This window comes from Bombina bombina, chromosome 1 (genome assembly GCF_027579735.1).
Source record: "Bombina bombina isolate aBomBom1 chromosome 1, aBomBom1.pri, whole genome shotgun sequence".
Classification (NCBI taxonomy): Eukaryota; Metazoa; Chordata; class Amphibia; order Anura; family Bombinatoridae; genus Bombina; species Bombina bombina.
Window position 1 is genome coordinate 248,630,732 of NC_069499.1, and position 24,527 is coordinate 248,655,258.

General features: G+C 35.7%; 1 protein-coding gene across 3 annotated transcripts in view; it reads left to right on the top strand.

Annotated features, from left to right (window-relative positions):
* Positions 1–24,527, top strand: part of GANC (glucosidase alpha, neutral C) — a 133,928-nt gene that overhangs the window by 11,873 nt on the left and 97,528 nt on the right. For all 3 annotated transcript variants that reach the window (XM_053697920.1, XM_053697921.1, XM_053697922.1), the window contains 6 exons: positions 3,120–3,170; positions 9,603–9,711; positions 11,493–11,620; positions 12,323–12,505; positions 16,422–16,467; positions 24,371–24,422. In XM_053697920.1, the coding sequence (XP_053553895.1) occupies positions 3,120–3,170; positions 9,603–9,711; positions 11,493–11,620; positions 12,323–12,505; positions 16,422–16,467; positions 24,371–24,422 (569 nt within the window). The remainder of the gene's footprint in view (positions 1–3,119; positions 3,171–9,602; positions 9,712–11,492; positions 11,621–12,322; positions 12,506–16,421; positions 16,468–24,370; positions 24,423–24,527) is intronic.

The window sequence follows — 24,527 nt, forward strand, 5'->3', positions numbered from 1 at the left end:
AAGGAAGTGTACGCTGTTTTCTTCAACATTTAGTTTAAATTGAAATGTGGTATCTGTGCTATTCAATGTATTAAACCATTGTTCAATTTATCTCGTCCACCCCTCCATATCAAGAAAATATTATTGATATATCTTCTGTAAAAGATTATCGACTGGTCATTGGTATTCCACAGATACTTATTCTCGAAGGAAGACATAAAAGTATTGGCATAAGCTGGGGCCATATTTGAGCCCATCGCTGTCCCTGATGTTTGCACATAAAAATCTTCATCAAATTTTAAATAATTTTTCTTTAAACATAATTCTATCAATGATAGTAGGTATTCAACTGGGTGTCTTAAGTACTCTTTATTCTCTAGAAGATATGTCCTTACTGCATGGAGTCCCTCATGGTGAGGTATGATACAAATACATACGTATACAAATTGTCGACATCTAAGGTAACAAGGAGATCACCCTCCTGGATCTGTACCTCCATCAACAATTTGATGATTATTGGTGTCCAAAACAAGCAATTTGATTTGCATAACCATTGGCTGTAAAATGGAATCGATATATTGGGCTACTGGTTGTAACAAAGATCCTCTGGCCGATACTATCGGACGTCCAGGGGGATTGTGTAACATTTTATGGATCTTGGGAATCGTGTATAAAATAGTTATAGTGGGAAATTGCGTGATGCAGAAGTCTTTAATTTCCTCACTAATATAGCCTTGTTCAAAATCAAAGTGAATTAGATCATCTAATTTCCTCTTAAGGGGGGTAGTGTAATTTTTTTTAAATGTATTATAATCTAATTGTAAGGATTTAATAGCGGATTGTTCCTCCTTGCTAAGATTATTTTCCACATTTTCTATTTCTGTTCTAAGTCCATATCCTGTGTAATAATGTTTTAGTGCTGGGGCTGCAATTAGCTGGTTCAAATGTACTTTGCTTTCTACAGCTGTTCCGTTTGGATCTATACATCTATCCTGTGAGTGCATTCATTTTGTGAATGTGTGTATGTATATATATATATATATATATATATATATATCTATATAAATATATAAATTTAAAAAAAAAATAAACAAAGCTATCCAAAATAAAAAAATTAAACCTAAACTACCACTATAAATATAAAAAATCCCCCCCAAATAAAAACACCCCCTAATCTAATACTAAACTACCCTTGCCCTAAGTTAAACAGCTCTTTCACCTCTAAAAAATAAAGTCACCCCTTACAGTAAAAAATCAAAATAAAAAAAAAACACCCACCAAACCCCCCCAAAATAAAAAAACCTAACACTAAAAAAAAATAAACTACCCATTGTCCCTAAAGGGGCATTTGTATGGGCATTGCCCTTAAAAGGGCAATCAGCTCTTTTTCAAGCCCAAAAAAACCCTAATCTAAAAAAACAAAAATTTAAATAAAAAAAGCCTAAACCTAAGCCCCAAATAGGTACTCACTGTTCCTGAAGTCTGGCGGAGAAGGTGTTCTTCCAGACGGATCCATCATCTTCTATCTTCGTCTGGAGTGAAGGTGGAGCACAGCGGAGGTGCGGAGCAGTGTTCCCGATGCTTGGATCCTCAGCGGTGGTCCTCAACGGCCGCGGCACAGCCAACATTCCTTTGAGGATGCGTGTGACACCGACGGACGCGTTACAAATGGGATTATTGTGTGTGTGTATATATATATATATATATATATATATATATAATATTTTTATATATATATATATATATATATATCCAGAGAACGAATCCACCTTCCTGAGTCAGCTACCTGGGTGCAAGATGTCAGTAATACATTCACAAAACAAAGGCACTCACAGGATATTTTTTGGATACCATCAAAGTCAAAATTTATTGACGTTTCAGGGACTATAATATCCCCTTTATCAGAATAAATAATATGTGCAAAACATCCTTCTTAAATAGTGTATGGAACACAAGCCATGTGTTCCAGTGATGTAACGTCCGGTCCGGTTTGAAAGAATATATATATTGTAACAAAATACCATCAGATTTATTTAGAAATATATATTTATGAATAAATCGAACATATTCTTGTTTGTGAAGAACATTGGAATGTGAAATATTCAAATTTTCATGTTGGGTTAGTGCACTTGAGAATATGGGATCAGGTTTGTGCTCGATTAGGGTGTAAGGTTTTTTGCTCCACTGACTTCTATTGGGGAATAGGTTATCGCACGCAATATTCTAAGTTCCGCTTTTTACGCTCGTCAGCTTAGCACTTGAGCGAAAATAGTTTACTTTAAACGTGTAATACGAGCACCACCCGACACATGCAAAAAGCTTACTTCTAGCGCAGTTAACGCTCAAGCTCCCCACTTGTGATTTGGCCTTTAGTGCTCCAGATTTGTGCACGCTCCTGAGCCTTCCTACATGCTTTTCAGCAAAGGATATGAAGTAGATTTGTTAATAGAGGAAAATAAAGGCTTTTTTTTAAATTGTACACTCTATCTGAATCATAAAAAATAATCAGGTTTCATGTTCCTTTAATGTGAAGTGGCATTAAACCCTTTGCACTCCCCCAACTGACATCAGCACATGAGAGAAGAAAAGGAGAACATGATTTTAAGACTATTGAAATCTAAGTTGCATCTTGGAAGCCCCATTACTTTATAGAACTAAAACTTTATACTTATTTCTTTAATACTTTAACAAATATTATAAATGTAAAATCTACATCTGCTTTTTATTATCAGGCTAATATCTGCCTTGCATATATTATTATATCTAGCATTTACTTAGCATTTGTAACTAACAGAACATATATAAAACAGCACTGTTTTGTGCTCCTCCTGTCCCTCTTGCAGCCTGTAAGAGGCAACCATGGGAACCAGTTTTTTGGAGTGGTTAAGCCAACAGGATTTTCATAGGTAATTTACTTCCAAGTTGTAGTGTTTGTAAGAATCAAAGAACAAATATTGTTTCAACTGATCACAGTGAAGTATAAATAAGCAGCTATTTAAATACTGTATTTAACCACTCGTTAAAAATATGTCTAAATCACAAGTAAACACTCACTGTCATGCTTTTTAATACTAGACATATATACCAGGTTACTAAGATTCTAGTATAAATCCATTGTTTTTCTGCTTTTTTTCCCTCAGAGTATTTGCAGATGACAAATTCAAGACCTGCAACCAGATTGAATTTTACAGGTAAAAAATAAATCAATGAGATCTGATGTTTACATGGGTACATTACACGTTTGTTACAGTGTTATAAGTAGCCTACCTCATGCCTCAATAACCAATTAGTGTTGGAAAAAGACATAATGTTGTTAGAGTCAAAATGGCAATTGCTACAGTTTAGCAAGGTGACAGAGGAATCTGATCCACTTATATCAAAGCTATCATTAGATCCACTGACATTTAACCTTTATAAATTACCAACTATCATTTGCAAATTAATTTGATAGTTGGTCATTTTTGTGAAAAGCAAATATAAAAGCATGTGATAAGAGGCTGTCTTTAGTGGCTTAGAAACAGGCAGAAATTTCGAGATTTAAAGGTTATAAAGTATAGTAATATAACAATGTTGGTTGTGCAAAGCTGGGGAATGGGTAGTAAAGGCAGTATCTATCTTTTTATAAAATACAAACTTTTGTGTTGACTGTCCCTTTAAAATGTCAGTGGATCTAATGATAGCCTCGATTTAAGTGGATCCGATTTGTCTGTCACCAGTGTAAACAGTACTATAAAGGGATCTTATAGGATTGATGAGACTCATTGGATAATCTCGCCAGAGCGGAGAGATTTAGATCATTGGGCACTGACACTGTATATTTAGTAGTTTGAATAATAGTAATTTGGAACTAATGTAAGACAGTTTTTTAACTCTCCGTTACATCGGGGAGTCGGCTGCATGCAGCCACTAGTGAAAGGGAAGATTGTCAGCTGGACACGCTGCAAAATGATAATAGCCATAGGCTTTTAACCAGTTATGGATCAGAGGACTTCAGATGATATTAAAAACAGAGGAAATTCTTCTAAATGTAACAAACTCTTAAAGGGTCATGAAAAAAAAAAAATCTTTCCTGATTTAGGTAGAACAACATTCCTGCTTACTTCTATTATCACGTGTTTAATTATCTTGGTATCATTTGTTGAAGGAGCAGCAATGCACTACTGGTTTCTAACTGAACACATGGGTGAGCCAATGACAATCGGTGTATATATATTCAGCCACCAATCAGCAACTAAAACCTAGGTTCTTTGCTGCTCATGAGCTTTCCTAGTTAAACCCTTCAGCAAAGGATAACAAGAGAATGAAGCAAATTAAATAATTTAAAAAAAATTGGAAAGTTGTTTAAAATAGTATGGTCTGTCTTAATCAGACATCCTCAAACTTGGCCCTCCAGAGGTTTTGGAACTACATCGCCCATGATGCTCAGCCAGCTGATATGCTGGCTGAGCATCATGGGAAATGTAGTTCCAAAACCTCTGGAGGGCCAAGTTTGAGGCTATATGACTTTACTGCCCCTTTAAGTCAGAACAAAGCATTACTTTATTATGCATACAGAATGCCCCTTAAAGGGATAGTAAAACCTTGTAATTACAAGACACTTCTGTTGTCTTACTACAGAATAAAATTTCAGACAAGTTTAAACATTTAAAAATAAATTATATGCAAGCTCTACCCACCATTTATCTTATTTGATGGAGCCAATCTGGGCTTGACTCTGCAACTGACAAGGTTAGCCACAGTGGTATTATTTGTATAAAGTGCAGTTTTGACATTCTTATCTGTTAAAGCCAATAAGGGACATATATGTAGCAGGGTTAGCCTGTGTACGTCAGTAGTATGCTTTTGAAGTTCTGAGAATTAGAATAGCCTCAATTTTTAGAGCTAAATTACATGAAAATAAGGCAAATTAAATAATGAAAATACATTTTAAAGTTTATTTACTGTGCATAATTAAACCTTTTATATTAAAATCTCAAGGTGTTTACTATCCCTTTAAACATATATTTATTAAATGCACCGATTTCCAATTTAGAGGTGTTGAGGGCCATTAAAGACCTCAAACCAGGAAAAGCGGCGGGACCGGATGGTTTTCCTGGCGAATATTATAAATTATTTAAAACAACATTGGTCCCGCACTTAGCCAAGTTTTGTAATTATACTATGGAAGGCTTTATCAAGGGTAGGGAGGCCCCAGACAATATAAGAAGAATTACCAATTTATTCCAGACTTTGGGGGAGACGCGAACGCCTTCTCTGCTCCTTTCTTTGGATGCGGAGAAGGCGTTTGATAGAATCGATTGGGACTACATGTTCTTAACATTACATAAGATGGGGTTTGAGGGGCCATTCATAAAGGCACTAAAAACTATATACTCTTTCCCGGGAGCACAAGTATCATCAGCAGGTTATCAATCTAAATCCTTCCCAATTCGCAACGGTACCAGACAGGGTTGTCCTCTGTCGCCATTGCTCTTTGCACTATGCATAGAACCACTCGCAACCAAGATTCGCTCACATGTAGATATAACAGGGGTCAAGATAGATACAGCGGAATACAAGTTAGCTCTCTTCGCTGACGATATCTTACTGACTTTAACTAATCCACTCGTATCATTACCTAATCTTTATCATACATTAGAGATATTTTCAGCTATCTCGGGATTTAAAATAAATGCAGAAAAATGTGAAGCACTATCCATTGCAATTCCCCGACAGACTCAGACATGTCTAGAAACAAACTTTAATTTTAAATGGCTGAAACATACCCTAAAATATTTGGGAATTTATCTCCCGATTCACGTAAATCAATTATATAAAGTTAACTACATCCCACTGTTTAAACAAATAAAAATAGACTTATTGAAGTGGAGGAGCTTTAACTTCTCCTGGTTGGGTAGAGTGGCGGCGGTAAAGATGAGTGCCCTTCCCCGAATTCTATACTTGTTCAGAACTCTACCCATTAAAATAATTAGAGCGGATATAGACACATTACAGAAAGATATACAAACATTCATAAGGGGTAGTAAAACGACCAGAATAGCAAGGGCGATATTAAACAGACACAAAACATTGGGGGGATTGGAGCTCCAAATTTACTGGATTACTATAATGCATCCAGATTAGCTCAACACACTTTGCTCTTGAAGAGATCCAAGGATGTTGTCTGGCCTTCCCTTGAAGCGAGACTCAGCGGTTGGGACGAGACAGATACAATCATTTGGGATCCGGGGAAAATACGAACTAGTAGGGGGATACCCAGACCTTACACTACAGATCTTACGATAACGAATTGGAAGACAGCAAAAACTAAATATAATCTCGTACCACAACACTCCTTATATATCCCAATTCGTTACATATTGTCTAGTGACCTATGGTCTCAACTTAGCAAATGGGAGAACAAGGGTTTGTACAGAGTAGCAGACTATATGGGAGGGGGAACACCGCTATCCTACAACCAATTGCAGACATAAATAGACCCATTGAGATTACACTGGTACCTGTATCTACAGGTAAATTCTGCTATACAGGCTTATCTGAAAAAAACCCTGAGGAGAAACTCCCGCAACACTAGAAATTTTTTGTAAATCAGAAGAACGCATTAAACACTCCATTTCTATCCTATATGTGGCTATACAAGCTTCTCAGAATACCACCAAAACATCTATAATGTTAGCGTGGGAAAAAGAATTACATATATTTAAGGAAGTAAGGGAGTGGGAGGCTCTGTTTCAGAGCGCTGATAAAGGTCTCCTGAGCATAGACCTGAAAGAAAATATCACCAAGACCATTTATCGATGGTATCTAACACCCACGAGAACAGCAAATATACACCCACAAGGAAGTAGACTGTGCTATAGAGGTTGCAGAGAAATAGGAACATATAGGCATATGTGGTGGGATTGTAGAGAGGTCGCAGGGATATGGAGACAACTGTCTTCCTTTCTTAGCCAGATTCTAGATGAAACAATTGATCTCACGATTCAACAGGCCCTTTTACACAAACATTTCAGCATGTACAATAAATGTATCAATACATTTATTAGAATTCTGTGCACCGTCACAAGGACGTGCATAGCCAGACATTGGAAAACAGGTGCTCCCACCTGGTCAGAGATATTTAACAAAATTCAACACACATACACTATGTATGATTTAGCTTCAGGAATATTGGATAACAAAGAAGTGGTTCAAAAGGTGTGGTATTATTGAATAAGTAAATAAGTCTTATATTCATAGAAATTTTTGAGCGGTCTGGATCTGGTTGGCCATTAAACTAAGTCAAGAATTACTGATGTTCAGATAATTTAAAATAAAAGATGTCGTCACTTCCCCCCCCCCCCCAATATAGCTTATTTATCTACTCAGTTACTACCCCCCCCCTTTTTTTTTCTTTTTGTTATTCCTTTCTCGTTTGCTCACCCTTTCCTCCTCTTGTTAATGTATTCTCTGAATTTAGACATCCATAGAAGTGGTCAAATATTTATAATTGAATAGGATTTGTTAAACTGAATAAATATAGAATAGTAGATTGACAACCGTGTAGAAGACGCAACAGTTCTGAGATTAATACTCAGCAGAGAATAATAAGGAGAGAACTATTGTCATCAGACTTTGGAGACTACTGGACTTGGATATTACTCCAATAAATGTGATATCAAATATTGGAACATTTATAATCAAAAATATGTTAGAACTTGAATCCTATCTTCAGGACCACAAGGTCCACCTTTGTGCATTATTGTAAACCTGTTCTTCAAAATACCTCCTTACCGAGGTCAGAGGAGGGAAGGTTATTATTGTTATTGTTATTACTGTTTCATGATTTATTTCAAAAATAATAAAAAATTATTTAAACATAAATATATATTTAACCTCTTGGCAGGGGTTAAAGGGACATGAAACCCAAAATGTTTCTTTTGTGAGTCAGAACATACAATTTTAATAACTTTCTAATTTAATTATTTAATCAAATTTGATTTGTTCTTTTGGTATCCTTTGATGAAAAAGTCTCAGGAGCTGGCAGCTAGCTGCTAATTGGTAGCTGTACGTATATGCCTCATGTGATTGGCTTGCTGATGTGTTCAGCTAGTTTCCAGTAGTGCATTGCTGCTCCTTCAAAAAAGGATAGTCTAGTCAACATTAAACTTTCATGATTCAGATAGAGCATGGAATTTTAAGCAACTTTCTAATTTACTACTATTATCAATTTTTCTTCATTCGTTTGGTATCTTTATTTGAAAAAGCAAGAATGTAAGCTTAGGAGCCAAACTATTTTTGGTTCAGCACCTGAGTAGCGCTTGCTGATTGGTGTCTAAATGTAGCCACCAATCAGCAAGCGCTACCCGGGTGCTGAACTAAAAAAAGGCCGGCTCCTAAGCTTACATTCTTGCTTTTTCAAACAAAGATACCAAGAGAACGAAGAACAATTGATAATAGGAGTAAATTAGCAAGTTGCTTAAAACTGCATGCTCTATCTGAATCATGAAAGTTTAATTTTGACTAGACTATCCCTTTAACGTAACTTTAAATAAAATAAATACTAACTAATACCACACAGCCGGTAGGATCGGCTATTACACAGTCAAGTTAGAGGTAGGAGATTAAAGCTACCTCAGGAGTGAAATACTAATTTAGTAATCTTATTTTGTATCGCAGAAGCTAAGTCATTATAATCGGATTTATGTAAAGTTACAGTTTTTATTTTCATTAAATATATTGTACATTTGCATTAAAGGGACAGTACACTGTAAAATAGTGTTTTCCATTAATGTATTTGCAATTACTTGTAATACCAGATGCAGAGTATAAAATATTTGAGAAATTGCATTTTCAGGTTTATTTATGTAGATGAAGTGTTACTTAGGCTTGTCAATAGCATATACTCCAGTATCGAAACTTTCAGTATAGGTGGCTATACCACAGGCTAAATCGGCTATTTCAAATGCTGAAATGTAATGTCCAATTTGGCCCAGCACAACAGTTTCCAGTTTTTTTCCTTGGTATGATGCACGTGGAGGGGGCTACTGCCTTCCCCCTGAACTACAGGAAATACAACAATTTCCACAGCACCACTTAAAAAATGCTTAATATATTAGTACAGAAACAAGCAATGCAGCGTTTAGGCTCCACTGGCCTTAATCGTGCATATTTTGATATGTATGATTAAGGCCAGTGGGGCCGAAACGTTGCATTGTTTGTTTCTCTACTAATAAATTAAGCATTTTTTAAGTGGTGCTGTGGAAATTGTTGTATTTCCTGTAGTTCAGGGGGAAGGCAGTAGCCCCCTCCACGTGCATCATACCATGGAAAAAAACTGGAAACTGTTGTACTGGGCCAAATTGGACATTACATTTCAGCATTTGAAATAGCTGATTATTTACCAGCTATACCCATGTTGTACATTTATGTTTCCATTTGTACATAACACATTATAAAAAGAGCAGAATGTCATCTGTTAAAGCTTGTGAATGGAATGCTTTGACGTTCATCTGTATAGTTTTTGGAGCAAACATTTATTTTGAGAATGCTACTATAGGAAATCACTGTTAACTTAATGATTATTGTTTTTTACATTTTTGTTTCTTTCTTTGAGCCCTTATTTTCTATCATTTTACATGCAGAAGACAGAAGCTCCTCCAGCCAGGCCAGTCACTCTACCAAGCACAGTTAGACACCCTCACTATAGATGAAAACAGTGCCACATTTCAAATCCTGCACCAGGCAACAAAGGTGAGTCTTTGAGAGCTACTGCAAAATTTATTTTTGATAGTTCCCTACTATAAAATAGTAAGAAGTATCTAATACTCTTTCAAAGCCCGCTCTACCAAAATAATTGAAACGTGCTGCTGGCATAAGATGTGTCTCTTTTGTTTTTATTACTGGCCCCTATACCAGTTTCTTTACTTCTATAATTCTCCAAAGTGCTGTTTATAAGAAGCATCTGCAATGCATTGGTAGTCAATTAATAGGTAATATTATAAGGTAGATGGGTAATTACCTTTATGGCTGGAACCAGTGTAGCAGGAGATGTTCCGTGAGCAGTAGTCAGAAGCAAGCAGTAATCATAACCAGAGCAGGACCAGAACCAAGTGTACCGAGGTAGTACATAGTAGTCAGGCCGAGGTCAGGTACCAGGATATCTAGCAGCAAACAGGAGTCAAAGTAATAAGAGCAGACAAATGGGTTACCCAGGGAGCAGTTTCTAAAAGTCAGTAACAGAATCAACAGTCCAGAATTTTTCATACAGAAAGGGTGTAGGCCAAAAAAGTAATCAAAACAAGAGTCAGCTAAATGCCAGGTATTCATACAAAAATAACCATGCACACAATGTTTTCAGTGGCCTTTTAACACGTCCTATGTGAATTATGGCACAATTTCTACTGCAAGGTCATTTCTGATTGTACTAGCATAAATAGCACTATCCTTAGAGCAGGTTAGCCCATCAGTGCTAATATTTACATCAATATGGCATCCACTGCGGCAACCTTGGCACACTCCTCTTCAGGTATCGCTCTATTCTTAGTGCTAAACCCCTTCTCAGAATCCAGCATTGGGCAGTAGACAGAGCACCAGTACCAACAGCCGCTTTAAACTTCCTCATCTTAGAATGGCAAACAAGAGATTTAAAGGGACATTAAACACTAAATACATTTTATTAGACTAATATTGAGTTTATTCCCTCCTCTAGTCACTAGTGTTGCCATGCTGAAATCTTGCTTTCACTCTATTCCAGTGGTAAAATATATGTGCAGCAACTCTCACTCAAATACCTGCAGTGAAATCTAGGTTAAGAAAATGGCTGTACCCATGAGAACCAAGCTCAGCAATTTTAAATATAAATGTAAATGAATATAGACATGTATATTTATGTGCTAATATGTGTGTGTATATATATATATATATACACACAGTAACACATAAATATATATGTATATAAGCAAATACATATATATTTACAGGGAACACACAGTTCCCAAAGACCGCAATGTAAAGGCACTTTTCAGTGTTGTTTTTTATTTTTTTCTAACACTTTTAACCCCTAAAAACTGCCTAGTGCAGTTTTTGTATAGAAAACAAAATCTACATTTTTTTTCATATAAAACTGAAACCAAAAAATGAATTGGAGATCTTAACTCTCTGGTAAATTCCCTGAGCTCTAACTGCTACGCAAGCTTGCGGTAGCACTAACCAGCCACTTGTAATGGCCGGTTATTTATCGTGTGCCCGCAAATGGACAAATTTGCCTGTTTGCTGGCGCGCAATAGATAAGCGCTCCACTTGTAATCTATACCTTAGTGTTTAATGTCCCTTTAAGTCACATAAGAGAGATTTCCAAGATGCATAAATAGACACATAGCTAAAGTAAGATTTTAGGAGCATAGGAATGTTATCTCTTTGCCAGGTTAAAATACGTCAGCCTGCATGTTTTCCCTTGAAGCTACTTCTTATTCTAAAAATCTAAACAACCTATATTAAAAGTCATCTAACAATGTCATTTTTTTTATGTTTAGGTTCCCCTACAAGTATGCATCATTGCATTGGAGGGTGATATCTTCAGAATCAAAATTAACGAGGTGTCTCCATTAAAACCAAGATATGAGGTGGCTGATGTCTTAGTGAGGAAGCCAGTTACTAAGAGGTTAGATGTGGTTGGGGAAAAGAAAGAAGAAGTGGGACGGGATTTATATTAAATAACAAGAATATTTAAAACAACTAAACATGTGGAAAACCATAACAGACCCGTTCTTGTGTGAAAGTTTTGTTCCTAGTGTAGGTACAAGTGAGAAGGGTTACAAAAGTGATTTATCTGCCCATTAAGACATGTAAAGGCAGCACAGAATAATTTGGCATTTCATTAATGAAGACCAGTAAGTGAATAAATGTAATAAAATTGGTCCAGGTCTGTAGTTATTACACATAAAATAAAATATTTTTGTTTCTCTCTCAGTAAAGTTGATAGTTCTGTTCCTAGCATATTTTTATATCTACGAGTAATGGTGAGAAAGGGTGGTACCCTTATATCCCGATCATAGGACCGTAAAAAATTATTTGTGACAAAAATAACTAACGTTATATAGGGGTGATACCTTCAACAAGTAAAGGGGGAAAAAACATTATTAAGCTGACAGCCTGACAACAATAAAAATACAGTTCACACTTTTTAAATATGGCTATTGAGTCTGCCTCTCATTGTCGATTGGTAGGTTCTGGAACTTGACTGGGATTACTGTTAAAAATGTGATGAAGTATAATATTCCTCTTGTTATATAGTTGTTATAGTGTGCGAATATATTATATATATATATATATATATATATACACATTTTTTATGTATTTTAAGGCTGAGTGTGGTGGAAGAAGATGTAGGCACTGTGGTTTTAGCATATCCAAATGACCCTTATAAGCTACACATCTCATCGCAGCCGTTCTGTGTGTCAGTCACTCTAGATGGCAAACCTGTGCTCAGTGCTAACTCCCAGGGTCTGCTATACTTTGAGCACCAACAATCACCATCTACAGAAATGTAAGTAAAAATGAAGAGAGTGTTATAATAATTACAATGACAGCATAATTAGCAAAACTGTGCTACCATATTTTTAGTTTATAAAAGTTTATCCCAAACTAGATGAGATTAATGAAGTTTCAATAAGAACAAACTCTCTAATGCATTAGATCATTTTCATATTGCAATATTGTATACTTATACCTGTGTGCTTAACCCCCACAGATAGGTGGTCCTTTATAAAGTGTATCTAATGATTGTTCTACAAAATATACCATGGGGATGTTTTATAGATCATTTAATAAGCTTTTCTATAGGATTGTGATTGACTCTATAGTAAAATCCAGAGTAAAAAGCCAGTAAGGCTCTGTAACTGAACTGAATGTTATGTCATGTATTGCTGACCCAGTGTTGACTTTAAAGGGACATAAAAGCCTTTTTTTTTTCTTTCATGATTTAGATAGAACATAACATTTTAAACAACTTTCTAATTTACTTCTATTATCAAATATGTTATCCTTTGTGGAAAATCAGAAATGTAAGCTCAAGAGTGTGCATGTGTCTGCAGCACTATATAGCAGCAGTTTTGCAACAATGTTGTACATTAGCAGGGGCACTAGATCGCAGAACTATTTCCTGTCGAGTAGTGCTTTAGGCATGTGCATGCTACCTACCTAGGTATCTCTTCAACTAAGAATAACATGAGAATGAAAAAATAATAGAAGTAAATTGGAAACTTTTTAAAAATTGTGTCCTCTATCTGAATCATGAAAGAAATGTTTTGGGTTTAATGTCCCTTTAAATGTGTTTAACCTCTTGGCAGAGGCTAAGCAGGTAGACATAGGTAGGCAATATTTCAAAAATAAAATGCTCTAATACATCAGTTCTTATTAAGGCTTTATGTCCCTTTAAAATTTATTTCCTCTAAATTTCAAATGGAGCCAACCTAAAACAATTAACATTTAATGGTGACCTTGCTTACTACATGAATTTTCTTTAAATTAGAAAAATTATTTCTCATTTGATCCAGTCCCTCTTTAGGGAAACATGAAAATGGTTTATCAGCAGAAAGCTTTGGTTCAGGATGACGGTTTTGCATGTTTTATTCACAGATCTTTTAATGTAATAAGACAATGATTCAAATCACTTTGAAGTGTGGTAAATTTAAAGGGGCTCTATTCCCTAAATAAGTCCTATTATAAATATAACATGTACAGGTACAAATCCCCAAATGCAGAAATGCAAAATCCAAACTTATTCTGAAATTCCAAAAATTTTATTTAATATTTTTTTTCAAATAAAACTATTAAAAATGACTATTTTCCCTGCCTGTACGTTAGAATCTTCTCTGACTGTGCTTTTTGTGTGTGTGTGTGTGTTTTAAAATGCAAATAATGGTCTATATTTGAAACAACAAATATTACCTTACTGATTACAGTACTGTACTATCTTTCTGAGTGTACTATAAATACAAAAGTATTAAAAAATATTTTAATAATATTTAATATTTTCAGTTGCATGTATAAGCAGTATTATGATATGTAAATATTGCTTAAATAACATAAGATATTGTTTACACTTGTTTACACCATCTCTCAAAGGGTCCCATTTAAAAGATGAAAATATTCCAAAATCCAAACAGTTTGGATAATGGGTTTTCTACCTCTGTGTGTATATGTTTATGTATGTATATATGTATGTATATATATATATATATATATACAGGGAGTGCAGAATTATTAGGCAAGTTGTATTTTTGAGGATTAATTTTATTATTGAACAACAACCATGTTCTCAATGAACCCAAAAAACTCATTAATATCAAAGCTGAATAGTTTTGGAAGTAGTTTTTAGTTTGTTTTTAGTTATAGCTATTTTAGGGGGATATCTGTGTGTGCAGGTGACTATTACTGTGCATAATTATTAGGCAACTTAACAAAAAACAAATATATACCCATTTCAATTATTTATTTTTACCAGTGAAACCAATATAACATCTCAACATTCACAAATATACATTTCTGACATTCAAAAACAAAACAAAAACAAATCAGTGACCAATATAGCCACCTTTCTTTGCAAGGACACTCAAAAGCCTGCCATCCATGGATTCTGTCAGTGTTTTGATCTGTTCACCATCAACATTGCGTGCAGCAGCAACCACAGCCTCCCAGACACTGTTCAGAGAGGTGTACTGTTTTCCCTCCTTGTAAATCTCACATTTGATGATGGACCACAGGTTCTCAATGGGGTTCAGATCAGGTGAACAAGGAGGCCATGTCATTAGATTTTCTTCTTTTATACCCTTTCTTGCCAGCCACGCTGTGGAGTACTTGGACGCGTGTGATGGAGCATTGTCCTGCATGAAAATCATGTTTTTCTTGAAGGATGCAGACTTCTTCCTGTACCACTGCTTGAAGAAGGTGTCTTCCAGAAACTGGCAGTAGGACTGGGAGTTGAGCTTGACTCCATCCTCAACCCGAAAAGGCCCCACAAGCTCATCTTTGATGATACCAGCCCAAACCAGTACTCCACCTCCACCTTGCTGGCGTCTGAGTCGGACTGGAGCTCTCTGCCCTTTACCAATCCAGCCACGGGCCCATCCATCTGGCCCATCAAGACTCACTCTCATTTCATCAGTCCATAAAACCTTAGAAAAATCAGTCTTGAGATATTTCTTGGCCCAGTCTTGACGTTTCAGCTTGTGTGTCTTGTTCAGTGGTGGTCGTCTTTCAGCCTTTCTTACCTTGGCCATGTCTCTGAGTATTGCACACCTTGTGCTTTTGGGCACTCCAGTGATGTTGCAGCTCTGAAATATGGCCAAACTGGTGGCAAGTGGCATCTTGGCAGCTGCACGCTTGACTTTTCTCAGTTCATGGGCAGTTATTTTGCGCTTTGGTTTTTCCACACGCTTCTTGCGACCCTGTTGACTATTTTGAATGAAACGCTTGATTGTTCGATGATCACGCTTCAGAAGCTTTGCAATTTTAAGAGTGCTGCATCCCTCTGCAAGATATCTCACTATTTTTTACTTTTCTGAGCCTGTCAAGTCCTTCTTTTGACCCATTTTGCCAAAGGAAAGGAAGTTGCCTAATAATTATGCACACCTGATATAGGGTGTTGATGTCATTAGACCACACCCCTTCTCATTACAGAGATGCACATCATCTAATATGCTTAATTGGTAGTAGGCTTTCGAGCCTATACAGCTTGGAGTAAGACAACATGCATAAAGAGGATGATGTGGTCAAAATACTCATTTGCCTAATAATTCTGCACTCCCTGTATATATATATACATATATATATATATATATATATATATATATATATATATATATATAGACAAATAAGAATGTGAACTCTTAGGATTTGTGAATAAACAGGTCAAACATATTGATGTTTCTGGGTCAAACTTGACCCCGCAACGTCAATAAATTTGACCTGTTTATTCACAAATCCTGAGAGTGCACATTCTTATTTGTCTATTGTACTTCAATAGTGCACCCATGTGGATGACCTTTTGGTGGGATTTAAACAACTAAGTGTATGTGTGTGTGTGCGCATCTATATATATATATATATATATATATTCTGTATATATGCGTTTATATATATATATATATATATATATATGTGTGTTTGTAAGAAAAATTCAAAGAAGGAGAACAGAATGACTTAAGTATTGTCATGCCAGAGAAAAGAGAGGGAATACAGCGCTCTTAAAGTATAATCAACCAGCTCAAACAAATATATTAACTATCAAAAAAAGTTTATTCATCAGGTTTCTCTCTGTCTGGCTATGGTGATCACCTTTTCCAGTTGCTTGTTTGTACAGCAAATAAGCTTGTGTTGTATTGACCTTTCCAGGAGTTCAGATACGGATATTTACCTCTTAGATTTGCTGTTCATTTGTTATGTTTGATTTATGTTCACAGTGAAATGTCAAGAAGTAACAATGATGGGCCACAGGATTTTTCTCAGGTATAGAAACTCTCTTGTAATAATAATAAAAAAAGTTTGCATGTGAGAACTACCCATTGTTATATTTATTTGTATTATTTATACAGTGCTAACATATTCTACAGCCATATGCAAGAGGCACAGTAAATGCATGAAGCCAATCAGAAAGTAAATATAGTGATACATAAAGAGTAGAATAAAACGTATGCAATACTGATAAGGGTTACTCTCTTTTGATATGTACCTTCCAATACTCTGGGCTAGATTTATCAAGCAAGGGCGGATAGGGGCGTACATATGCGCCCCTGTCCGCTCAAGCTAGCCTCTTCATAATTGCACACAAGCGCTATTTTCAATCCCGCCCCCTGCCCGCACACAACTAATCACACAGGGGCAGAAGCTGTCAATCTCCCGGGTCGGACGAGACCTGGAAGATTGAAATCCTCCACCTAAGAGGTGGAGAAGAGGTTAGGGAAGCACTGCTTGATAAATTGTGACTGCAGGTTCTCTTGTGAGAACCTGCTGTCATAGGGAGGAGAAGGGCTTGATAAATCGAGCCCTCTGTATTTACTGTTACCCTGTCATACTTGCGACCTCTCAACAGGATGGAACCCTAAGGCAGGAGTAGCAAGAAGCTGGGCAGATTGCTTAGTAATAGACAGGAGACTCAAATAAATAACAGTCCTATTTGTATGGACTTTTAGGTGTTTAAGGGGTAGGCAATGAGGGTTTGCAAAAGGGTCTGATTTAAGTGTGGGGGATAGTGTAGGGGGTTGTTTATAAGTGAGGTGTTTGCAGTAGGGTGTCATATAGTGGGTCCATTGGGTTTTTGAAGGATTTTGTGTTGAGATCCAGGGTCTCAAGTAGGACGTTTAGAGGCTTAGTCAGCCATGATTACAATTTATTGGAATAGTACCTGGTTGTGCATAAGGTTAATATAGTTGTGGGTGGGCCAGGTCAGACATGGGTGGAGTTTCAGGACTCTAACGTTGGTTTCATTGATTGTGTACATTTCTCCCAGATACTATGAAATTACAGCAAAAGAGTAAGACATTAACATTGAGTGGGCTAGTAATTGGGAAGACTATAGTGATACATTTCTACCCTTGCTAATACTGACTGGTAAATGTCTGGCAGTGGTATATATTAAATATTTAGTAACACAGCAAGTGTAAAATAATGCAGTAAATGTAGTAATGAAGCCAAGCACTTTGGAAATACATTTTTAATCTAGCAAAATCTGAATTATCATTTTTGCAAAATTAAGACACACAAAAGAGTAACAGATATTTTTTTCTTTAGGGGGGTAAGTGTCAAGTCAGGCCGAAGCCACGGGACCAGTGTACCACCTGAGGCATATGTAGATTATCTGATAAGGGCCCCTTAGAATGACTCAGACCACGCAGCATTATGATCGAAAGCCAATTCTGTTTATTGCACAGTGCAAGCCTTTCTTATAACAGCATACAGGGTTAAGGGGATGACACGTTAGGACCGCGTCATCTTACACAGTTATACAGAGCAAAATACAAGGTAAATCTGGAACATGAGTTTCTCATAACAATAATTACATAGTCATAATAGACTAACATCTGCGGAGACAGCAAGGTTTCTAACCATCTTATTCTGGGCGTAGGGCCAGGGTACATTGACAAGGCCGAACAGCTAAGGAAACTATCATAACATGCACCTAGTTCTCACTACATAATAACCCAGTATAATAAAAGTCTAATCATTACAAAATGGATACTAATCATCACAAGATGGCTGCATGGAACAAGATGGCTGCCATCAGGTTCATATTACCCCTAACATACCATCCTTTTATTCTAACAGAATAACATAAAAATAGACAGGCATAGAAAATTAGTAAAGCCTTATATTATGGTAACAGAACTCTATAAGAATACTAAAGAGAAAAATATTCCTATGTCGTGATATACTTTTATAGGCTAATTGTCACTGCATATAGGTACAACCCCTCCAATACCCTCCATCTATCTTCCAGCCTTCCCAAAACTACCGGTCTACCGGCACAGAGACCCAACCAGCCCCCCATCTACCCCCAAACAACGCTGCATCTTCTATCTCTCCACCTGCATTGCTAGCACCCCCCAATATGTCCAACAGTTCCTTCACAGTAAAGCATGACATAGCAACAGCACAACTGTCTCTAGGTGGCCTCTGATCACTTTAAGAACAGTCTTTGTCCATTTGAGAGCGCTACACCATGACACTTTGCTATAATACAGTTCTCCAACAGTTCATTTGCAGTAGGGGTGCTTATCCACGGTTCTTCCGCAGGGAGATACTGGAAATCTGATGGTTTGTTCATAGGGTAGACAAGGCAACCAGTGGATACCCATGGCAAGCAAACACTCGAGTCACAGGGAGTCTAGGAAGCAAACAGAAACAGTACAGGATGAGTACACACCGCAATACAATCACAATTATGTCCCAATAAAACGTCACTTTCATCCTATGTCATTTAAAATCAAACAAAACATTGTTGATATATAATACAAACTAAATACATTGATATTTCTCAGAGAATAATTTACAACTTCCCTATACACTTTTAAATGATACTTCATGAATACTAAGCAAGTGAAAACCTGTCAGACTTCATCAAGGGCCTGAATGGTTATGCTAAAACTTATGCTAAGCCCTGCCCTGTAGTAAGAATGGAAAAAAGAAAACAGTCAATAAAAATAAATGAATTTCTTTACACTGTCACTTTGAAACTAAAAAAAAATAAAAGAACCTTGTGTTGCTTTAATCTGCATGGCTGCTATCTATAATGTTTATAATTCTCCAATCATGATCCTAATATTCAACAATCTCATCTGATATAAACACTACTAGTTTACTAATTATTTTATGCAACCTAAAATTCTCTCACACTCCTGTATGAGGAAAGCATACAAACAGAACATCATTTAAAACTACAAGTTCTTTTAAAGGTAAACACATCTTTATGGTAAGAATTACTCTCTTTGACAAACATCAAGAATGACCAAATTCACTTTGCAGATACCATACTAATTAATAAAAGGGAAAAATAAATTTGCTTTCATAAACTATAATTATGCTATTCCCTGAACAAACATTTCTCTGTATATTTACTATAAACTTCTAGCTTAGACGTGTCCTTATGTTCTAAAGGGTGAAGGGTCTAAAATATTATGCTATGTTGCAGCATTTTCCTTAAACCTATTTTCTATACTCAGTGGGCCATTCAATAGAGTACAATACTGCGAAGTTCACAGTTACATTTATCTAAAGGGTTACTTTGTTAAGCACATAAACTACCATGTGCACTAATACCAATGAAGCATATGATGTCTTATACCCAATATAATCAATAAAAATAAAACAAATACAAGAGAATACCAAACAAGCAATATAAGGAATGGAGTTAAAACAATACTCCCCAAATTTAATTGGTTGACCCTGTAACAGCATAACAGGACCTCCATATCGAGCGGTAAGGCACAGTCCAGAGAAGGATAGTCTTTATGTCCTGACGACACACATCAGAGGAAACAGTCATGGATTACCCAGAGTCCAGTTCTGGGGCTGGTACCAGCATGCAAAGCAAAGAATGGATCCAAAGATAGTTCAGTAACTTTTACTGCAGTATGGTGGTTAAAACAAGCTTGACAAAAGGTCTTTCATCTTTTCTTTCTTTAAAGGTTTACTTGCTTTCAATCTTTAATCTTTTGAAGAGTGCACTTATGGAATTTTGCCTGTACAGATTTTACCTAAATATGGAAACTCAAAAATAATTCAGTTAGTGTGTTTCAATCTCTGAAGACCGCTGCATACTCTCATCCTGCAAATACAAATATAGTGTTAAGAACCAAATAGAAAAATAAAACATTTTAGGCATCTGAAATTAAGACAGAAAGACAATAAAAAGATCTAATCCACCAGGGAGGGAAAAAAAGGAGTGGGGTGTGGGTGTACAGGCTACGACCGGGGTGGCCATCAAGGTAGATGCTTTTCCGTGGCCAGATTCCCAATGAAGGAAAGTTCTAGACAATCCTAGGGACGTAGTGCATCCTGCATAAGGGTAAGACAAGGAAATTTAGGTCACAGCTGGTGGTTAGACAATAACATTGTACGAGGAGATTCAAAACGTTTTAGGTTCACCTCCTAAAAACAATCACCCCCATTACATAAAGATATTCATCAATACTCATCAATACTTCCCCCATGTTTGCGTGAAACATCTCATGTGACACGCAAACACAAGATAACACGAAACTAAACGACAAATCATGCACTCCACTCATGCAGAGACAATTCTCAATAGCAAGCAAAATGAAATACACTTCACAATTCAATATGCTGTCCATACAGCACGCTTCCACACGTAGTCACAAAAGAGAAAAACATAACAAACAAACAGTGAAAACCAATCGTTCTTGTCTTTCACAAAACAAATCATTAGCTGCTGACACAAATTTCAAACAACCACAATTAACTTAAAATGCAACACATATTCTGACAGTCACTGAAATGCAACACTCTCAGAACACTACAAACAATTAAAAACATCCACTATGTACAAAACTTTGATATCACACAAAGAAAACAATCACAGCAGATGCCCAAGAAACTTCAGTTGCAGATTGCACAAATAAAATTGCGCTTATTTGGGAACGATCAGATAACCACGGTAGCCACTGTTAAAGGGACATTCTAGGATAAATGAAAATTTCATTATTCAGATAGGACTTTTAATTTTAACCAACCTTCCTAGATTTAAACCAAACATAGGTAGGCTCATATGCTAATTTTTAAGCCTTTGAGGGCTGCCTCTTATCACAGGCTGTATAAATCTCATTACAACACCAAGAGACAAAATACACGTTAGCCATATAAATAAAACTAAAACTGTGATCAGATAAATTAGCAAGTTATATAAATGCAGTAGAATCAGATAAAATGTGCATCATTTGTTTTAGGGGTGTTTATTTGTAGACACCTTATAGACCACGGCTTAGCTGTTAAGCAGCAATCAAAGTCATTGCAATAATAGTGGTAGACTAGTTAATAACCAAATAACTATATATATTTTAAAGTGTCACTGAAATCACGTCATTAAATAATATCTCATTTATTTATTGAACGCAGTGGGGGTTATTTTAAATAACAAAGAGTTCTGAACTATCTGTGAGATACAGTTTGACAGCCACAGAAATAAAATTATCATTTTTAAGCTATATTCTGTGACAGAATATAATATAAATACTTGTTTCTTTGTAGTGAGCAATTTATAGTTATCATATTTATAACATAGAACACCAGTACTGCCGCTTTCAATGTAAAGTGCAAATCGTTCTCTCTGCAACAAAGCCAAACAGAGAAACTTTTTTTTTTTTTTTTTTTTAAAGAAAAGCAAAACATGCACAGTGTTATCATTCCTCTCAAAGATAGTGAGGCAAGCTCAAAGGTTCATTTTTACTTAAAGGAGAAACACTGTTTACTGCTTAAAAATATAAAATTCACACTAAAACTTGATAAATGCTAATTAGTTTAACCACAACAAAATGATTGGATTTAACTTTGTATATAATTTGATATTCACCATTCTGCAGCTCTCCGGCCAAATATAACAACCGCATATAACACAAAAAATAAGCTTTCTACAAAAGAATACTAATACAATTTCCCCTTTAAATTATTACCAATGATCCTTATAATAAAAAATGTATACTGACGTTCATTAAATAGCCTAAACAAGCATAAGCAGCATAAGAACGCACTCACAGCGGTATGCAGGCTAGTTAAAGGGACATTTTACCCAAACTAAAAATAATCTTTAATCGAAACTGCTAACACAGTGAAATATTCTAGTGTTAGGCTTACAGTAAACCTCATCGTCTTTTATGTAAATATTCCCTTAAATTCTCAGATGTTATATCAGTTTGCCTGTATCCCTTTAAATATTTTCACTCCTCTGTTTTTTCTCGTTTTTTTTTTCTGTCCGCTAGTCTCATGGATCCCTACACTAAAATTGTAGACAACTTATCACTTCAGTTTGCATTACAGAGAGAATTAAGTTATGCTGCAAAAAGAAATATCTGCTATCTAAATGGAAGATTTAAAATAAATATATACAAAGAAAGGTCTCTTAAAATATATTTTGCAAACTACTAGTACAGTGTTATTGCACTTGTCCTTTAAATAAGAAAATGACAATTTTCTATTGCTCCGTCTACGCACTGAGCTCTGATTTTACAGACAATTATAACATAATGAGATATTCTTATTATCTAAAATTCAACCCATTGCAATCAACTGTGTTTTGAAAGCATAAAACCAGCTACTTCATATATATACAAATAAACTTGCAAATGCAATTTCTCCTATATGTTATACTACTTACCCCTAACAGACACTGAACCAAAAATGTTTCTTTTGTGATTCAGATAGAGCATGCAATTTTAAGCAACTTTCTAATTTACTCATATTATCAATTTTTCTTCATTCTCTTGCTATCTTTATATAAAAAAGAAGGCATCTAAGCTTTTTTCTTGGTTCAGAACTCTGGACAGCAATTTTTGATTGGTGGATGAATTTATCCATCAATCAGCAAGAACAACTTAGGTTGTTCACCAAAAATGGGCCGGCATCTAAACTTACATTCTTGCATTTCAAATAAAGATTTCAAGAGAATGAAGAAAATTTGATAATAGGAGTAAATTAGAAAGTTGCTTAAAATGTCATGCTCTATCTGAATCACGAAAGAAAAAATTTGGGTACAGTGTCCCTTTAAACAAAGATAGACCTGCAGCGTGTTACACTGTATGTATTTATGAATAATTAGTCTCATTTTAATTAAATGTGCATATCTCTCTTAAAGGGACAGTCAACACCAGAATTGTTGTAGTTTAAAAAGATAGATAATCCCTTTATTACCCATTCCCCAGTTTTGCAAAACCAACACTGTTATATTAATACACTTTTTACTTCTGTGACTAACTTGTATCTAAGCATCTTCTGACCGCCCCTATTCACATGACTTTTAGTTATTATCTATTGACTTGTATTTTAGCCAATTAGTGCAGTGTCTGCCACTAGCCACAAGCGTGATCACAATGCTATCTATATGGCCTACATGAGCTTGCTCTCCCCTGCTGTGAAAAGTAAATAAAATAGAGGCGGCCTTCAAGGGCTTAGAAATTAACATATGTGCCTTCCTAGGTTTGCTTTCAACTAGAATACCAAGAGAACAAAGCAAAATTGTTGATAAAAGTAAATTGGAAAGTTGTTTAAAATTACATGCCCTATTTGAAACATGAAAGTTTTTTTTGGACTTGACTGTCCCTTTAAGACTGTTTTCTATGGTAGATGCCATTTTACTATATCAGGAATTTAAAGGTACAGAAAATATGAAAAGTTTTATCTTACATATGAGAGCACTATTTAAACGTGTTAATTAAAGCTTTTCATTTTGAGTTAAAGCTAACAGGTAGTATAACTGGGTAAAGAAGCAGATCTAACCAATAACAGTAGGAAATCAGAGACAGCATTAAGTAAATGCATACAACGGAGGAGGCTAACCAAGGCTATCCACATTCAACAAATTCAAAAACCTCCAGCTGCTTAAAAATAAAAAAGGACCTTTATTTTTTTCATTTCACAGGTTCCAACAGATAATAAGAAATGTGGCTTGCTATCTTTTCGACCCCGTGAAATAAATGCAATAAAGGAGTATTTTATTTTTAAGCAGCTGGAGGTTTTTGAAATGCCGATAAACAGATCTCCCACTGCTTATAAAGCATTTTTTCCTCAGTACGGCAACATCATAAAACTATTTATTTCTCAGTACAGGAACATCTATTTTACAAAAAAAATATAATATTTCTTCCATATCTCCTAATTTAACCTCCATTTTTATCTCCAATGTCAGGATGAACTTGGGCAAGAATGTAATAATCATCTTTTGGACAGTAAAGCAAATGGTAAGATTTTTTTAACCTTTGTCAAATACACACTGTCACCAAAATGATTAATTTTACAGAAATATTACGTTGCACTGGCCAGTCTGTCCTGTGCTTTCCAAACCA